This window comes from Ahaetulla prasina, chromosome 14 (assembly GCF_028640845.1).
Source record: "Ahaetulla prasina isolate Xishuangbanna chromosome 14, ASM2864084v1, whole genome shotgun sequence".
NCBI classification, from domain to species: Eukaryota; Metazoa; Chordata; class Lepidosauria; order Squamata; family Colubridae; genus Ahaetulla; species Ahaetulla prasina.
Genome location: NC_080552.1, coordinates 3,804,837 through 3,821,527, shown reverse-complemented (window position 1 = coordinate 3,821,527; position 16,691 = coordinate 3,804,837). Strand labels below are relative to the sequence as shown.

The window sequence follows — 16,691 nt, the reverse complement described above, 5'->3', positions numbered from 1 at the left end:
CACTGAGAGCATATGCACCAAGACAAATTCCTTGTGTTTCCATCACACTTGGCCAATAAAAAATTCTATTCTATTTTATTCTATTCTATTCTAAAGAAATGCAGATTTTAGAGCTCGCTTTGAAGGAGCGCAAAAGGAGATCCGGGAGGCGCAGGAGGCGGCCCCGGGGTCGGCTACTCTGCGCTACGATGGCCAGGTAGCGCCGGACCTTCGGCCGGAGCGGGTCTCCTTCTCCGCGGGACCCTCAGTCGGGGCGCGGGGGACGCGCGTCCTGGGCTCCGGGAGGATTCGGGCCTGGGCTCCCCGGGCGCCCGTGGAGAAGCCGGTCCGGCGGGGACCGGAGCGCAGCGGCCAGGGTGGGTGGAGGCGTCCCCGCAGGCCGAGCCCGAGGGTCGGCGCTGCCGCCGCTGCCTAGACCAGGCCGGCCGGCCTGCCTGCCTGCCTTCTTCCTTCCTTCCTTCCGGCCGGGGCTGATCGGCGGGGCTGCGGGCAGGCGGGGCGCGGGCCAGCCGTCCCTCCGCGCGGGGCCGGGGGGCGTGGGCGAGGCGAGGCGAGGGGAGGCGGCGGGGCGGGCGCTGCCTTGAAGCAAGCGAGCGAGCGAAGGAGCGGAGGGGCGGCCCGGGCGAAGCGGCCATGCCATGCCCGCGCTGAAGCGATGCCTGTCCGGCGCTGCCTCCGGCCGCCGAGAGCGGAGGGCCGCCGGCGCCGTCACAGCCGCCCCGGCCGCGTCTCGCCCGCCGCCGCTTTTCCCTCGGCGGCCCCGGGCTGGCGGCGCTGGTGCCTGCTGTGCTGCCTGCTGGGCGGCGGGCTGGCCGAGGCGAGCGCCACCCCGCGCGGATGCCAGCAGTCCTGCGGGCCCGAGTGCGCCTGCCGCGCCGTGGGCAACGCCGCCTGCGCCGTCGACTGCGCCGGCCGCGGCTTGGAGCTGCCGCCCGGACCGGCCTGGCCCGCCGGCACCGTGGAGCTGTGAGTACGACCGGGCGCAGGGCGGTCGGTCGGGGAGGGGATAGGGCTTGGCCTGGCTTCTGCCGACGCCGCCGACGCCTTTGGAACTCTCCGCCACCGGAGCCGCCGGCAGATGCCAGGTGCTGCCGGGCGGTCGGCTTCGGGGAATTGTTCTTCGCAAGCCTGGCGCATCAGCGGCTTACGCCGAAATGGAGCCTCCGCCTCCAGGGGCAGTCTATCTTGCTCGAGCCAAGCTGGAAAGTGGATGGGCAATGGGCAGCCCCGTGCACGGGGTCCTGGGTCTGAATGGGCTTCTGGCAAAGGGGCCCCTTTCGGGTCCTCTTAAAGTTTCCCCCGATTATGGACCTTTCAGAGTTAAGTGTCTTTTTTTTTTTTAAAAAAAGTTTATTATTTTTTAGAAACATGCAAACATAAAAGCATCTTCCATTCAGATTTCAAATACAATGTGTTGGTGTGTTTGGGTTACATTTTTTGTGCAAACTACAATGACCTATCATTAATTTGTTTAATCATCCATTTTATCATCCAATTGTAATCAATTCATCTCTAATAGTCATTCTGGAACAATATTTTGTCTTATTGCCCTGTTTTATTCCATCATTTTAAAACAATTATATCATTCAATAATTTTTACCTTATTAAAAACTCCCATCTTCTTTATCATAATTTCCCTTCTTACCATTGGTAAAATAAGCCCCATACCTTACAAAATTGCATTAAGTGTCATCCTTGATCTCCGGCTTCTGGTTGAGTCAGGAAGATGCTCCTTGTGGCCCATCCTTGGAACATCCTGACTGTGGCCCTTGGAGATTGGGGCCCTGGCTTGGAGGCTCTGCTCTGGGATTTTTTTGGCTTGAATGGTGGCAGAAGTTTGCACACCCACACACCCTCACTGGCTGCAGAAGTGCCTCCCCCCAATGAAGGAGTTTGGATGCTTTGAGGAGGGGTAACCAGTGAGTTTGCCCATCCAACCTCCCTCAAAGCCCCCAAACTCCTGGACCTTCTCCCCCCCGCCCCCCCCCAAATCTCTCTCCATGAATTCATCTTGGCAGGAAGAAGACAGCCTTGGTTGAACCTGATGTGGCCCCTGAGTTTCCTTGCTAGACCCTGAACCAGTTGGGGAGTCAGGAGAAAACCTTCCCCCTTTCTAAAGTGGGAGCTCCTGTCATTCCCACCCCCCACTCCCCTTGGGGCTACTCAACCATAGATTTCCAGCTGCTTTGTGGGGTCAGGAACTGTTGGTCTTTTCCTGGCAAGATGCAGATGGATAAAATGGGGAGTGGGGACAGGTGAGAAGGGCCCCCTGGGCCCTAGGAAAGTGGAAGAGTCTAGAGGGGAAAGCTTTAGTTGTGTTGGGCTTCTGGGTTTTTAAAACATTTTATTATTCATCAGGTTGGTGCATGTGCAGAGTTTCTTCCATTTTTTATGTTCAGCTCTATTTTCACTTTTCAACATGGCACGTTGCAAGGCTAGTGGTTCCAGGGAGCCTTAACATGGAGTTTGCTTGAGACTGCTTGTCAGTAATACCACCTCCATTCTTGCAGTTACAGTACAGGTAGTCCTCGATGTACAACATTTCACTTAGTGACTGTTCAGCGTGACAGTGGCACTGAAAAAAGTGACTTATGACCTTTCTTCACGCTTAACGACCGTTGCAGTATCCACATAGTCACATGATCAAAAATGGGGTAGTTAGCAATTGACTCATATTTGTGGACAATTTCAGTGTCCCAGGATAATATGATCACTTTCTGGGACCTTCTAATCGGATACCAGATTCACTTAACGGCCATGTTACTAACTTAACAACTGCCATGATTGACTTCACAACTGTGGTATGAATGGCCCTAAAATGGGGAAAAATTCACTTAACAAATGTTTCATTTAGCAACAAAAATTTTGGGCTCAGTTGTGGTCGTAAATCGAGGACTACCTGTAATTATTTCCTAATTTATTTTATTTTGTTCCAGCCTCTGGTGTAGGAATGTTTGCATCATATAGGAAGAAGACAGGAATAGAAGTTTGTGTTTGTGTTGATAGAATCAGTTTGTGAGAGATTTACAAGGGGACAGTTCATAAATGAGTTTAAAAGGAAAGTGTTGGGCGGTGCTGCTGTTGATCTCAGGGGTCGACACTGAGAGGCACTGTGGATGGAAGATGATGTAATTTTTTTAAAAAATAAAAAAGAACGTTTAAATGGTGTTATTTGAGGAAAGTATGTCTATCATTCCGATCTGCAAAAATCTGAGCCGCAGAGAATGTTAACATTTTGCTGCTGTTGAAACGCTTGTCCAGGTTTCTGAAAAAGCGATTTGGCTGAGATTGGCAGTCATTGATTTGCCAGATGAAAAGCATTTCCCATATTTCTGCACTGAGGTGATAATATCCTCCTAATGGTCATCGACTTGCAACAGTTCATTTATTGACAGTTCCAAGTTACAATTGCACTGAAGATCCATTTCACACTTACAACCGTTGCAGCATCCCCATGGTCAGGTGATCAAAATTCAGATGCTTGGCAACTGAATCATATTTATGACCATTGCTATGTCCCGGGGTCACGTGATCCCCTCTTGCACCCTCCTGACAAGCAAAATCAACAGGGAAGCCAAATTCACTTACTAATTGTTAGGTTAGTAACCGTGTTACTAACCTAACAATTGCAGTGATTCACTTAACAACGGTGGCAGGAAGGGCCATAAAATGGAGCAAAAGTCACTTAACAAATGTTTCACTTAGCAACAGAAATGTTGGACTCAATTGTGGTTGTAACTCAGGGACTACCTGTACTAATCTTTCCTAAAGCAGGCGGTTCGGTCACAATCTGTTAAGTCTGCAGTAGCTTTGCAGTCCTGATGCCCACCATAGAGGTTGTCCATCAGCTCCTTACATGAAGGCAAAATTGGGCATCACTGAGGGTCTATGCTGAGGAAGTTAGGCATGTCTGTTAGAGAAACAAAGGAAGGAAGGAAGGAAGGAAGGAGAAAGAAAGGAAGAAAGAAAGAAGGAAGGAGAAAGAAAGAAAGAAAAAGAAAAAGAAAAGAGAAAGAAGGAAGGAAGGAGAAAGAAAGGAAAGAAGGAAGGAAGGAGAAAGGAAGGAAGGAAGGAAAGAAAAGAAGAAAAGAAAAAAGAAAAGAAAAGAAAGAAAGATTGATTTGTGATATTATTCATGAGCCCGTGAGAAGACAAATGTGAGATTCTGAAAGCTTTGATTGTTGGGTCTGGAAGATACATGCAGTCGTAAACTAGGCCTTGTTGAACATAACAAACACATTATATCATGCTTCTAGCCAGAACTAAATGGAAAGTTCATCGGTATATTTAAAGCTGAGTTGAATGTTGTTTTGGCAGCACAAGACTGTTGTTTTAATCATTTAAATGAATGTCAGCTCTCTTCCTCCCTCCCCCCCCTCGCTTTTCTACATTTTCCTCTTCCCTCTGTGGTTTTGTTTGTAAGGTTAGATTTGGAATGGTGTACTGAAGATAAAGTACCATAAAATAAAGAAACAAAATTTACAGTGGAATATCTTTCCTTTTGAGAGCTTGTTGGGCTCAGTGGGGAAGGCACCAGACTAGAAACCAGGAGACTTGTGAGTTCTAGTCTCACTTTGGGCACCTAGGGCTAATCATTTTCACTCAGCCCTTAGAATGGCAAGCCAGTTCTGACAAAGGTTGCCAAGAAAATTGCAGGGATTTGTCCAGGTGGTCTCTGAGAATTGGATACACCTGAACAGAAAAAAAAATCTACTTCTTTCACTGTCATCTACACCAGTGATTTTCAACCTTAGCACCTTGAAGATGCGTGGACTTCAACTCCCAAAATTCCCCAGCCAGCATAGTTGAAGTCCACGCGTCTTCAAGGTGCCATGGTTAAAAAAACACTGATTTACTAATTATAGTGACCACTTATAAAATAGAAATATGCTAAAATCCTGTGTTGGGGGCTTAAATTGTAGATTTTAAACTGGATTTTTAATGTTGCATGCCATCCGGAGTTACTTTGTGTGAGTTGAACATCTATATCAATAAATTAAACAAATGGACATGGCAAAGTTGCAGCAATTATCTCACAGATTGTTCACTGGATGAAAAGTGTCTTCCCTATAGTTCGCGAGTCACCGAACAACTCAGAGGCAGACAGGGAAATCTCGCAGGTGCTTTGACACGGCTCCATCTTTTTCTGAGAAAGTCCTGCCTGATAAAACGGACTCCTTCCAGTGGGTGGGCAAAAGGCCAAATTATTGTGCACAAAAGGGCCGGAGCTCTGAATGGATCCAGATTTGGGTTCTCCCCTTACTCTGGAGGGTTTGTATAGGTTGCCTTTTTCTTTTCTACCACAAGCTTTGGAAGCAAAGCTGGGTGAGGAACTCTGGGAGTTAAAGTCCACAAGTCTTAAAGGAACCAAGGTTGGAGACCCCTGCACTAGAATATAAACTGACAGCAACCATATTCCCTTCTAGCATGGATGAAGTTACCTAGTTTGGGTAATGAAACATCTGCAAGAAATCAAAGAAGATCAGGGAGCACTAAGAATCCCTCATGTTCAGCCCTGAGCTAGAAATATTCCCCTTTATTAGTTTCCTCAGTGGCTGATGGGGTAATGGCGACCTTTTCTCTTGCTGCTTGAGGGATCAGCCGTGAATTTTCCAGGAACTGCCTCCCCTGTTCGCTTCCTCCTTCAGCCATGCTGCAGCTGTTGCTGATACCTGATGTCAAAGTGTTGATATCTGGGGCTTTGGATTATTGAGCAGGGGTATCCGAGGTCAAAAAAGTCAAGACAAGGGTCAGTTGAAATGGAATCTACAGGTGCAGAATTTTGTAATAAGAGAATTTTGGGGTTAAACGGAGCAAATAATTCAGTAATGAACATCATTGTGTTGTAAATGTTGTACCTTGATGAACGTATCTTTTCTTTTATGTACACTGAGAGCATATGCACCAAGACAAATTCCTTGTGTGTCCAATCACACTTGGCCAATAAAATTCTATTCTATTCTATTCTATTAGAAATTTAGGGGCAAAAGGTTTTAGATTGAGGATAAAGGGAATGCAATAAGGAAAACTGGAAAAGAGATTTAGATATTTAATAGCTAAAATTGTTCATTTGTCTTATCATTGTGTTGGAGGAAGATGTAACATTATGTAGAATGCAGAGAACAAATCAAATTAATTGTTGGGAGAATAACCATTATGCATATTACTGCCTTGTGGTATTTTAAGGAATTTGTTCAAAGAAACATTGTGATGTTTCATAGATCAGAATGGCTGGAAAGAAGCTGATTAAACTGATGAATTGAAACTGGCATGAATATTGTGAGAAACAGCCCTGTAGGTGGGTTAGAATGGCAAGCAGAAAAGGACTGTTTTCTACTTTTATGTTCTTTAATTTCTGGAGAGTTTTCCTTTTTTGAAGGGCATATTTGTTTTTTATTTATCTCTTTTCTTTGGCATTCCAGCGCAACATTATAATATGTGGCATTGGGATTCTTTAATTTGTAACACACATGTATATTTTGGATTTATGTTTTCATATTCTATGGTTTGGTCTGTCAGGACTCATCTGGGTCCAACAGAATATAAATAAGATAAGTAAATAAATACTAAAATATATCTGTGAGTTAAAATTGGAGGCCAGCTTGCTTTTCTCAAAATAAAAGGACGATTTCTTGAAAAACTGGCTAATTCAGTACTAGCATTTTAGATGTAGGAGATGTTTTGGCGATGTGGATTTTTATTTGAAAATAAATTACCTTTTTAATTTGGTTTTCTTCAAGTACTTAATGTTAAATGGAAAACACAGTGTGCATTTTCTAGCCTTTTCCAAGTTCATCACAGTCTGTCTAACTCATGCTGCATTTTCAAGTGTTTTGGGTGAAAATGATAAAAGATAAGGTAAAGGTAAAGGTTCCCCTCGCACATACGTGCTAGTTGTTCCCGACTCTAGGGGGCGGTGCTTATCTCCGTTTCAAAGCCGAGGAGCCAGCGCTGTCCGAAGACGTCTCTGTGGTCATGTGGCCGGCATGACTCAATGCCAAAGGTGCACGGAACACTGTTCCCTTCCCAACAAAGGTGGTCCCTATTTTTTCTACTTGCATTTTTTACCTGCTTTCGAACTGCTAGGCTGGCAGAAGCTGGGACAAGTCACGGGAGCTCACCCTGTTACTAGGGATTAGAACTGCTGAACTGCCGACCTTTCGATCGACAAGCTCAGAGTCTTAGCCATTGAGCCACCATGTCCCCCTTTGATAAAAGATAGAGGGGCCTAAATTATCAGGTTTTTTTTTTTTTAAGTTAATCAATACCATGCCCAATGGCACCTTTATTCTGGTTATAATTGTTTCTACTTTAGGTTGCTATGGCAAATGTTTCTCTACAGGGGCCTCCACAGAGATGGATTCAAAAAAGCCAAAATGGTCTCCCCCACCATTCAGGCGGAGCCCCTCTCCTTGGTTACATGCACTGTGAGGCCCATAAAAGGGATGCGGAACTGATTGCATCTTTATAGCTGCCATCTTGACTTTTTTGCCCTTAGGTCTGTCACTGCTGCTTTGGGAACTGCAGTGGCTCTTGGTAGGCTTCTAGGAGCAATTCAAGGTGATGTTTGTCACCTCTAAAGCCCCACTGGGCACAGGGCCAGCTAATTTGGGGGATTCCACGCCGCCATTTTGGTTTGTCTAGACCTGGCAAGGTGGGCAGCCAGAGACAGCCCCGATCTCTTGGCCTTCAGAAACACAGCGAAGATCTGGGTTCTCCCCCCAGGCACTGGGACAAGGATGTCAATGGAGCCGGCATGGGGTGGTTGATTGATGAAGCTTGATCAGGGCCTCACCCTTGTTTTAAATGGTGTTTCATTTTAATTGTTTTCTGATTTTTAAAGTTCTTGTTCACTGTCTAGAGATTGTTCTGATAAATGGGTTGTTTGTTTCACTGAGGAATCTACCTCATAGGGTTGTTGTTTTAGGAATATAAATTGGCAAATCTACTTGGGGCTTCAGCTCCCAGAGAAAGGGCAACCTATATGTGATGTACCTATATCACCCCATTTCTAAGAGGTCTGTAAGCGGTGTGCATAAGAGCACAAGCGTGCCTACCGTTCCTGTCCTATTGTTTCCTTTCATTATATCCAATTAATATAGTTATTACATACTCATACTTATATATATATGCTTATATATTGTATAATTATTTCATGCTTATGCTATATATACTGTGTGACAAAATAAATAAATAAATAAAATAAAAATAAATAAATAAATAAATATGCCAGTTCATGGGTTGTTCCTAGCTTTAGACCTTCTTCACAAGGAACTGCATTTTTGGTATATATCTATTTCTTTTTTAACTGATGGCTGCTGTCCTCAATTCCCTTTGGCTAAGTATGTAGTTTGTGAAAAACCTGGGTGTGCTGGGGTCTTTGGTGCTCTCTGAGCTTTCTTTTTCTTTTTCTTTTTCTTTCATTTTGTCACAACAGTATACACAAACATCGACATAAAACAACACATCATAAAAGAAAAACATATATATAAGCAAAAGCATGCAACAACTATGTTAATTTGATATAATGAAGGGAACAATAGGACAGGAACGGTAGGCACTTTTGTGCTCTTATGCACGCCCCTTATAGTCCTCTTAGGAATGGGGTGAGGTCAATAGTAGACAGTTTTTGGTTGAAGATTTTGGGATTTTGAGTAGAGACCACAGAGTCAGGTAGTGAGTTCCAAGCATTAACAACTCTGTTACAGAAGTCATATTTTCTGCAATGAAGTTTGAAGCAGTTGACATTAAGTTTGAATCTATTGTTTGCTCTTGTATTATTGCGATTGAAACTGAAGTAGTCTTTTATAGGAAGGATATTGCAATAGATGATTCTGTGTGTTAAACACAGGTCATGTCGGAGTCGGCGACATTTCATTACCTGACTAGGTAACACCATCAGTGTTAGAAGGAGGTAGGGTTTGCTGCTTCATTAGCCTGTGTGTTTTCTGCTTCAGTGTTGGTCTAATGTCAATCTTGCTTTAATTAATCTTTGCTTACCTGGGTGTTGATTGGTGGTGAGAAGGGGCTCTGATCTTTATGATTCCTTTTTGGCTTTTTGATTGTCTCTCTTGAATAGTATGTACAGTACGTGTTACCTATCATGTGTGAAACAGCTCCTTGGAGGGGTACTTGCTATGGAAGAATATCTGTCTATATTTTCTGTCCAGAACATAAGGTTGCTATCATCCTTACCCAGGGTTGGTACAAATTCCTCTGATAATAAGCCCAATCGGGCTTTTTAGTGCATGCACTAAAAATAAGCCCCCCCCCCGAAAATAAGCCCTTTCTGAAAATATTTAACTGCATGCGCAGCCGATCTCCACCATTTCCTCTGGTTGGGGTTAGGGAGCTGGAAATCAAGTAAGACGGCAAGAGGAGCCCCGTCTTGCTCCACGCGCCCCAAAATAATAAGACCTTCCCAAAAATAAGGCCAAGCGCTTATTTCGGGGTTCAAAAAATATAAGACACGGTCTTATTTTTGGGGAAACACGGTATGTGTGTGTGTGTGTGTATGTATGTGTGTAATGTATGTGTATGTGTATATATATTTTCCCATGCCTGTGCCAGTTACTGCAGAGTCATCCGAGAATAAGAATATATTGAGCCTAAAGGTAAAAATAAAGGTTCCCCCACACATGTGTGCTAGTTTTCCGGCTCTAGGGGATGATGCTCTTCTCCATTTCAAAGCCGAAGAGCCAGCGCTGTCTGAAGACGTCTCCGTGGTCATGTGGCCGGAATGACTCAATGCCAAAGGCGCACAGAACGCTGTTATCTTCCCACCAAAGGTGGTCCCTATTTTTCTACTTGCATTTTTTATGTGCTTTCGAGCTGCTAGGTTGGAAGAAGCTGGGAGAAGTAATGGGAGCTCACCCCGTTATGCAGCACTAGGGATTTGAACCTTGAACTGCCGACCTTTTTAAAAAAATTTATTTGCATTTATATCACGCCTTTCTCCGAAGACTCAGGGTGGCTTACATTGTGTTAAGCAATAGTCTTCATCCATTTGTATATTATATACAAAGTCAGCTTATTGCCCCCAACAATCTGGGTCCTCATTTTACCTACCTTATAAAGGATGGAAGGCTGAGTCAACCTTGGGCCTGGTGGGACTTGAACCTGCAATAATTGCAAGCAGCTGCTGTTAATAACAGACTGCATTAGTCTGTTGAGCCACCAGAGACCCAAGCCTTTTGATCGACAAGCTCAGCATCTTATCGACTGAGCCACCGTGTCCCTATATTGAGTCTACTTTTGAGTAAATATGCACTAGATTTCTCTGTAAGATACTTACTACGGCCATCAACCTTTTAAACAAATGCCCCTTTTCAGATAGCAGTCCCCTCCTGTAATTATGATATATTAAAAGTAGTAATTGGATTGCCAACCTGATTGCCAACTTCCGATGATGGATATGGCACAAGAAGAAGAAGAAAAATAGTAACTTCTCTGTACTGTGCATCCATGTCTGGTCCCAAGAAGGATTGTGGGTCTTCCTTCTGCCTCCGAGACAGAGATTACAAAAGGGGAACCTTTAATTGCATCGTTGTGGTTGCCATCTTTAGCGTCTGAGCACATCCTGCGAACATGTCGTGCTTTTTTCAGAAGGTCTGGAAAAATAGTACAACTTATTTCACTATTAACCTTGGCAGATGGCAGAATCTTCTGGACTCCGAAGCTTATTTGTTCTTGGATGGGAGACCATCAGGAAATCTCAGGGTTATAGACTAGACTGGGTAAACAAGCATGCTCTGGAAGAGAACAGTGGCAAACTGGGAATGGAGATTAAATCAAAAGTCTCGTCTTCTTTGGTTAGAGATTTTGCCTAAACACACAAAAATGATTCTAAGTTTTGTTCTTAAAGATGATTCTAAGTTTTGAAATACAGTTTTGGCTAGCCCTCCCTTCGCCATTTCTTCTTATTGGTTCCACAGATTTTCTTTTTTAAATTCCCGTAACAACATCTGGACCAAATGTTGTCTCTCTTCAGTTGCTGTTTCTAAAAATAAAGGAGGCCAAAGGGCAGAATCTAATTCAGGACACGTTGGAAAATTTATACATATGTGTGTGTGTGTCAGTAATGCTTTTCTTTTGGAACTGCTTAACCATTTGATAAAGTAGACCATAACCTACTACTAGATAAAGTAGAAAAATGTGGGTTAGACAGCACCACCACCAGATGGATTCGTAATTGGCTGACCAACCGCACTCAACGTGTAGTCCTCAACGGAACTACATCCACATGGAGGGAAGTATGCAGTGGAGTACCCCAAGGCTCTGTTTTAGGCCCAGTACTCTTCAACATCTTCATCAATGACTTGGACGAGGGGATAGATGGGGAACTCATCAAATTTGCAGATGACACCAAGCTGGCAGGAATAGCCAACACTCCAGAAGATAGGCTCAAGTTACAGAAAGATCTTGACAGACTTGAACATTGGGCGCTATCTAACAAAATGAAATTCAACAGTGAAAAAAGTAAGGTTCTACATTTAGGCCAAAAAAACAAAATGCACCAGTACCGTATATGTGGTACCTTGCTCAATAGTAGTACCTGTGAGAGGGATCTTGGAGTCCTAGTGGATAACCATTTAGATATGAGCCAGCAGTGTGCAGCAGCTGTTAAAAAAGCCAACACAGTTCTGGGCTGCATAAACAAATCAAGATCACGTGAAGTGTTAGTACCACTTTATAATGCCTTGGTAAGGCCACACCTGGAATATTGCATCCAGGTTTGGTCGCCACGATGTAAAAAAGATGTTGAGACTCTAGAAAGAGTGCAGAGAAGAGCAACAAAGATGATTAGAGGACTGGAGGATAAAACATATGAAGAACGGTTGCAGGAACTGGGTATGTCTAGTTTAACAAAAAGAAGGACTAGGGGAGACATGATAGCTGTGTTCCAATATCTCAGGGGCTGCCACAAAGAAGAGGGAGTCGGGCTGTTCTCCAAAGCACCTGAGGGTAGAACAAGAAGCAATGGGTGGAAACTGATCAAAGAAAGAAGCAACTTAGAACTAAGGAGAAATTTCCTGACAGTTAGAACAATTAATAAGTGGAACGACTTGCCTGCAGAAGTTGTGAATGCTCCAACACTGGAAATTTTTAAGAAAATGTTGGATAACCATCTGACTGAGATGGTGTAGGGTTTCCTGCCTGGGCAGGGGGTTGGACTAGAAGGCCTCCAAGGTCCCTTCCAACTCTGATGTTATGTTATGTTATGATTTCTTTTTTTTTTATTGCTATCAAGATTTTCCACGCATTTTGGTTCTCTTCTCAAACTTTGGTGGGTTGATAGATTAAGATGGCAAAGCAGAGAGTGCCTTTTGCATTCTGGGTTTGCTTTCTTTGACTTGTAGCATAGAAAGGTAGTCCTCGATTTACAACAGTTCATTTAGTGACTGTTCAGAGTTACAACAGCATCAAAAAAAACCCCTGACTTATGACTGTTTTTCACCCTTTCTACCACTGCAACATTCCCATGGTCACATGATCAAAATTAAAATGCTTGGCAACTGACTCGTATTTATGACGATTGCTGTGTCCCACGGTCAAGCGATCCCCTTTTGTGACCTTCTGGCAACCACATGAATGGGGAAGCCAGATTCATTTAACAACCGTGTTACTAACTTAACAACTGCAGGGATTCACTGAACAACTGTGGCACGAAAGGTGGTAAAACAGGGCAAAGCTCACTTAACAAATGTTTCACTTAGCAACATAAATTTTGGGCTCAATTGTAAGTCGAGGACTACCTGTATGTGTGGATATGCCAGGCAAGGCTTTGGAAACTCTTGGGTCCTCTTCTTCCAAGGGACTCCCAGTCCAATTTGCTCTTGAGGAATGCCCTGCCTGAAAGGAAGCCAATTCAGGACTGTGACTTGCCCAGAGATCCAGAGGGCAGCCTCCTCTCATGGTAGGGAAATCTTGCTGTGTTTTTACTTCTTACAAAATAAATGGAAAGGCTGACAGTGTGGAAATCCTCCCCCATCTTCTAGGACAGGTGGGCTGCATCTTATAATTGAGAGCGTTTCAATAAACTGCATCCCTGTTTGGTTTGGTGGCAGCAGTGCCTCAGATAGAAAATCCATACAGAGAGTGGTAAAGACAGTGGAGAAGATTATAGAAAGCTAACTTCCCGTTTTTCAGGATGCTGCTTATAAGCACTATGGGCTTAGAGCTCAAAGCATTGTTTAGAGATCCTACACCAGTGGTTCTCAACCTTTATAGTGCTGCGACCCCTTCAATACCGTTCCCCACGATGTGGCGACCCCAACCATAAAATTATTTTCGTTTTGAATTTATGGCGCCTGAAGCCGTATTGGCTAGCGATCTGAACTGCTTGCGATTGCCTTGAGGACGGAGGCATTAAAGCGGAGACTCCTCCCCTATTAAGTTTATAGTGCCTGAAGCCAGATTAGGCTAGCGATTGGGAGTGATTGCAGCTGGCTTGAGAGGGAGACATCAGAGCAAAGATTTCTCTCTTTTTTAATTCATCGCGCCTGAAACTGAATTCGGCTAGCGATTTGAAGAGCCTGCAGCTGGCTTGTGGAGTCAATCATTGGAGCGCGATTCTTCCACTCGCAAGTATACTTCCCATATTTCCGATGGTCTTAGGCGACCCCTGGCAGATCGTCATTCGACCCCCAACGGGGTCCCGACTCACAGGTTGAGAACCGCTGCCCTATATGCTCACTTCACAGTCTGTTTGTGTTCCTCCCCTGCTGGAGGAGGTTTCAAAGTATTTCTAGCAGGACTACCAGATTCTGTAACAGCTTTGTTCCTTAGGCCACCTGTCTGGTAAACTCGCAAGATTCTATTTTCTCACCATGTATATGTATACATCCAACTAGACCAGGGGTCTGCAAACTTGGCTCTTTTAAGACTTGTGGACTTCAACTCCCAGAGTTCCTCAGCCAGCTTTGCTGAGTTGAAGTCCACAAGTCTTAAAAGAGCCAAGTTTGCAGACCCCTGAACTAGACTATGTTGTTTCTCTGTGCTATATAATATATGCGGGAATAGGCATAATTTTGTATTTATTTATTTATTTTGCCATGTTCATGTAGTGCATATTGGAAGTGGTGACTCTGAGAGCGGCATGCAACAAAATTTCATTTTAATGCATGCCGATTAGTGTACATTCCAAGTGACAAAGTTATGATTCTCTTCTAAAAAAACGACCCAGTTTTTCTGTGTTTTCTCTGGTCGCCCCAGCTTGGAAATCGCCCTCCCCTCTTTTATCCTCGCTGCATCGGTGTGACGTTTTCCTGTGTATTGAAGTTAATGGCCCAGGAAACAGGAGTGTTTCTCCTGGAGGAAAAAAAAACCTCTCGGAGTTATACTTTAACAATTCATTTTTTCTAACCTGAAGCAGAGGCCTAGGTCTGTCTGAATGTGCCAAAATCACATTTTGGGTGGGACCCCTTTCCTAGGATTGAGGGGGGGGGAACGACTCCTCATGGATAGTAACAGCCCCAGGAGTGCAGTCCTGTGAAGGTCCTGTGTCCTCTTTATTTGTTTTTCTGACACAACCAAGCGTTGTTTACTTTAAACGGTTTTATTGGGATGCTTTCATGGAGGGCAACTCTTTTCTTGCAGATTGGTCTTTGGGGAGAGAGAAAAGGAATGCAGCAATAAACAAACCGATCGATTAATCAATCCTTCTGGGATTGCTGGAATAATGTCCTGTTTTTATCCCATCCAAATCCTTGAGAACTTTCTGTATTTCCAGAAACAGCCAGAAAACCTTTCCGTACGTGTATCCTGCTGCCTTCCCCAACCTGGTACTCTCTAGATTTAAGGTATCGCATCACCCATGATTCCCCAGCCAATCTGTGTTTCTTTTTTCGGGGGGGGGGGGGGATAGATGGACGGACGGACGGAGGAAGTTGGATGTTCTCTGGAATTTAAAAAAGAAACACAGAAAAGCCACTTGGTTGCAGCTCAGCCCTGAGAGGATCTTTTGCCTGAAGCAAACAACCCTCTGCAAATAGGAGTTTCTCTTTGGCTCGTCTCCTTTCCCCTGCTGAAGTTTCTTAAGAAGATGGCTGGGTGCTACTGCATCCGTCTCAGGGCAGGGCGGGGTGCGTTCTTCACAACCCTGTTGCATAAGCTGCGAGGGGAGGGTGGGGCGGGAAGAGGCCCGCTGCCATCTCTTTTCTTGTTATTCCAAGCTGCCTGATGGTGCATCTCAAAGGGGTGGGTGGGTGGGTGGGTGCCGGTGGGATGGGAGACACAGTGGCGGCATCATTGCTCGCCAAGGCTGGCCAGGCCGGATCCAGACCACAGGGGCTAAGGCAGTCAGGCAGATGGGCGAGGCAAAGGGAGTCTGCCTGCAACTCCCTCGGTGGATAAATTGTTCAGACTCCAAGCCCAGCCGAGCTGGGTTTTTTTCCTTCTTCCCTACTGTTCAATCTTGTCTGATTTTTGGAGACAGACTAGACAAACCCTTGCAGTTTTCTTGGCATGGCTTTTCAGAAGTGATTTGCTATTGCCTCCTTCCTAGGGCTGAGAGTGAGTGAGTGGCCCAAAGTCACCCAGCTGCCATTGTTCCCAAGGTGGGTCTCCTGTTTTCTAGACTGATGCTTTAACCACTACACCATCTGGCTCCCTAGCCAAGCTCTTACGTAAAGACCAAAGGGGAGTGATTGCTGCTCGGGTCACTTGATCCCTCTTGACTCCTTTAGTGCGTGCACAAGAGAGAGAGCACACACCCGTGCACACCCATGTGTTTTGGAATGGGCCTTTTGGACAAGAGTCTTCTTTCTGGTGGTTTTGCAGCTTTCAGAACCTGATTCCTCAGTAATTAAAACAGCCCTGCAGAGTAGGATGTGGTCACTCCTGCATCAAAATTACAGAGTAAAGATCAAAACCTGACATTTACCTGCAGCTCACTTAGGCCTCCATCCTCTGGGCTAGACTCTTCTTGAGATTGCCTTGAATGGAAAATAGGAATTCAGGAACGGGACAGAGTTGATAAGTGAAAAGGGTTGCTCTCCAAAGTCTGGGGCCATTTAGCCCTGTGGGGAGCAGACAGGCAGTGCATGGGTGGTGCAAACCCCTGGGGGCAAAAAGGGAACAGAAAGACCAAATCCCCCCCCCACCAGCAATCAGCACCCAGATGAACAGATTAATTCTTAGATTAATATCAGACCAACAATCAAGTAAACAATTACCCCAAGCAAGGAACTGTCAAATAAGCCAATGGTAAACAGCCCAACCAAGAACCTCTAAGACCATCCCTACCAACCAGTGGTGAAATTCAAAATTTTTTATTACCAGTTCTGTGGGAGTGGCTTGGTGGGCATGGTGTGGTGTGGTGGGCATGGCAGGGGAAGGATACTGCAAAATCTCCATTCCCACCCACTCTGGGGCCAGCCAGAGGTGGTATTTGCCATTTCTCCGAACTACTCAAAATTTCCACTACCGGTTCTCCAGAACCTGTCAGAACCTGCTGGATTTCACCCCTGCCACCAACATTGATAGAGCAAGTCACTAGAATATAAATTGAGAACAAAGCCACTTCTCTATTACGACTGACGATGTTACGTGGCATGGGTCATGAAACATCTGCAAGAAAACAACCAACCTCAGAGAGCATCAAGGATCCCTCAAACTGTTTGGAACTTGCCTTTACCCAGCTAATCCTTCCATGGAGGGGTTGGTCCACCATTCTTAGCACCCCTGGCCAG

The 16,691-nt window shown here is 44.9% G+C and overlaps 1 protein-coding gene across 8 annotated transcripts in view; it reads left to right on the top strand.

Moving 5' to 3' along the window:
* The first annotated feature begins 557 nt into the window (after positions 1-557).
* The window catches only part of PKD1 (polycystin 1, transient receptor potential channel interacting), a 231,275-nt gene continuing 215,141 nt past the window's right edge, over positions 558-16,691 (top strand). For all 8 annotated transcript variants that reach the window (XR_009152066.1, XM_058156873.1, XM_058156874.1 and 5 more), the window contains exon 1: positions 558-966. Coding sequence is in view for 7 of the 8 variants with exons in the window: in XM_058156873.1 (XP_058012856.1) it covers positions 656-966 (311 nt within the window). In the remaining variant the exon portion in view is untranslated. The remainder of the gene's footprint in view (positions 967-16,691) is intronic.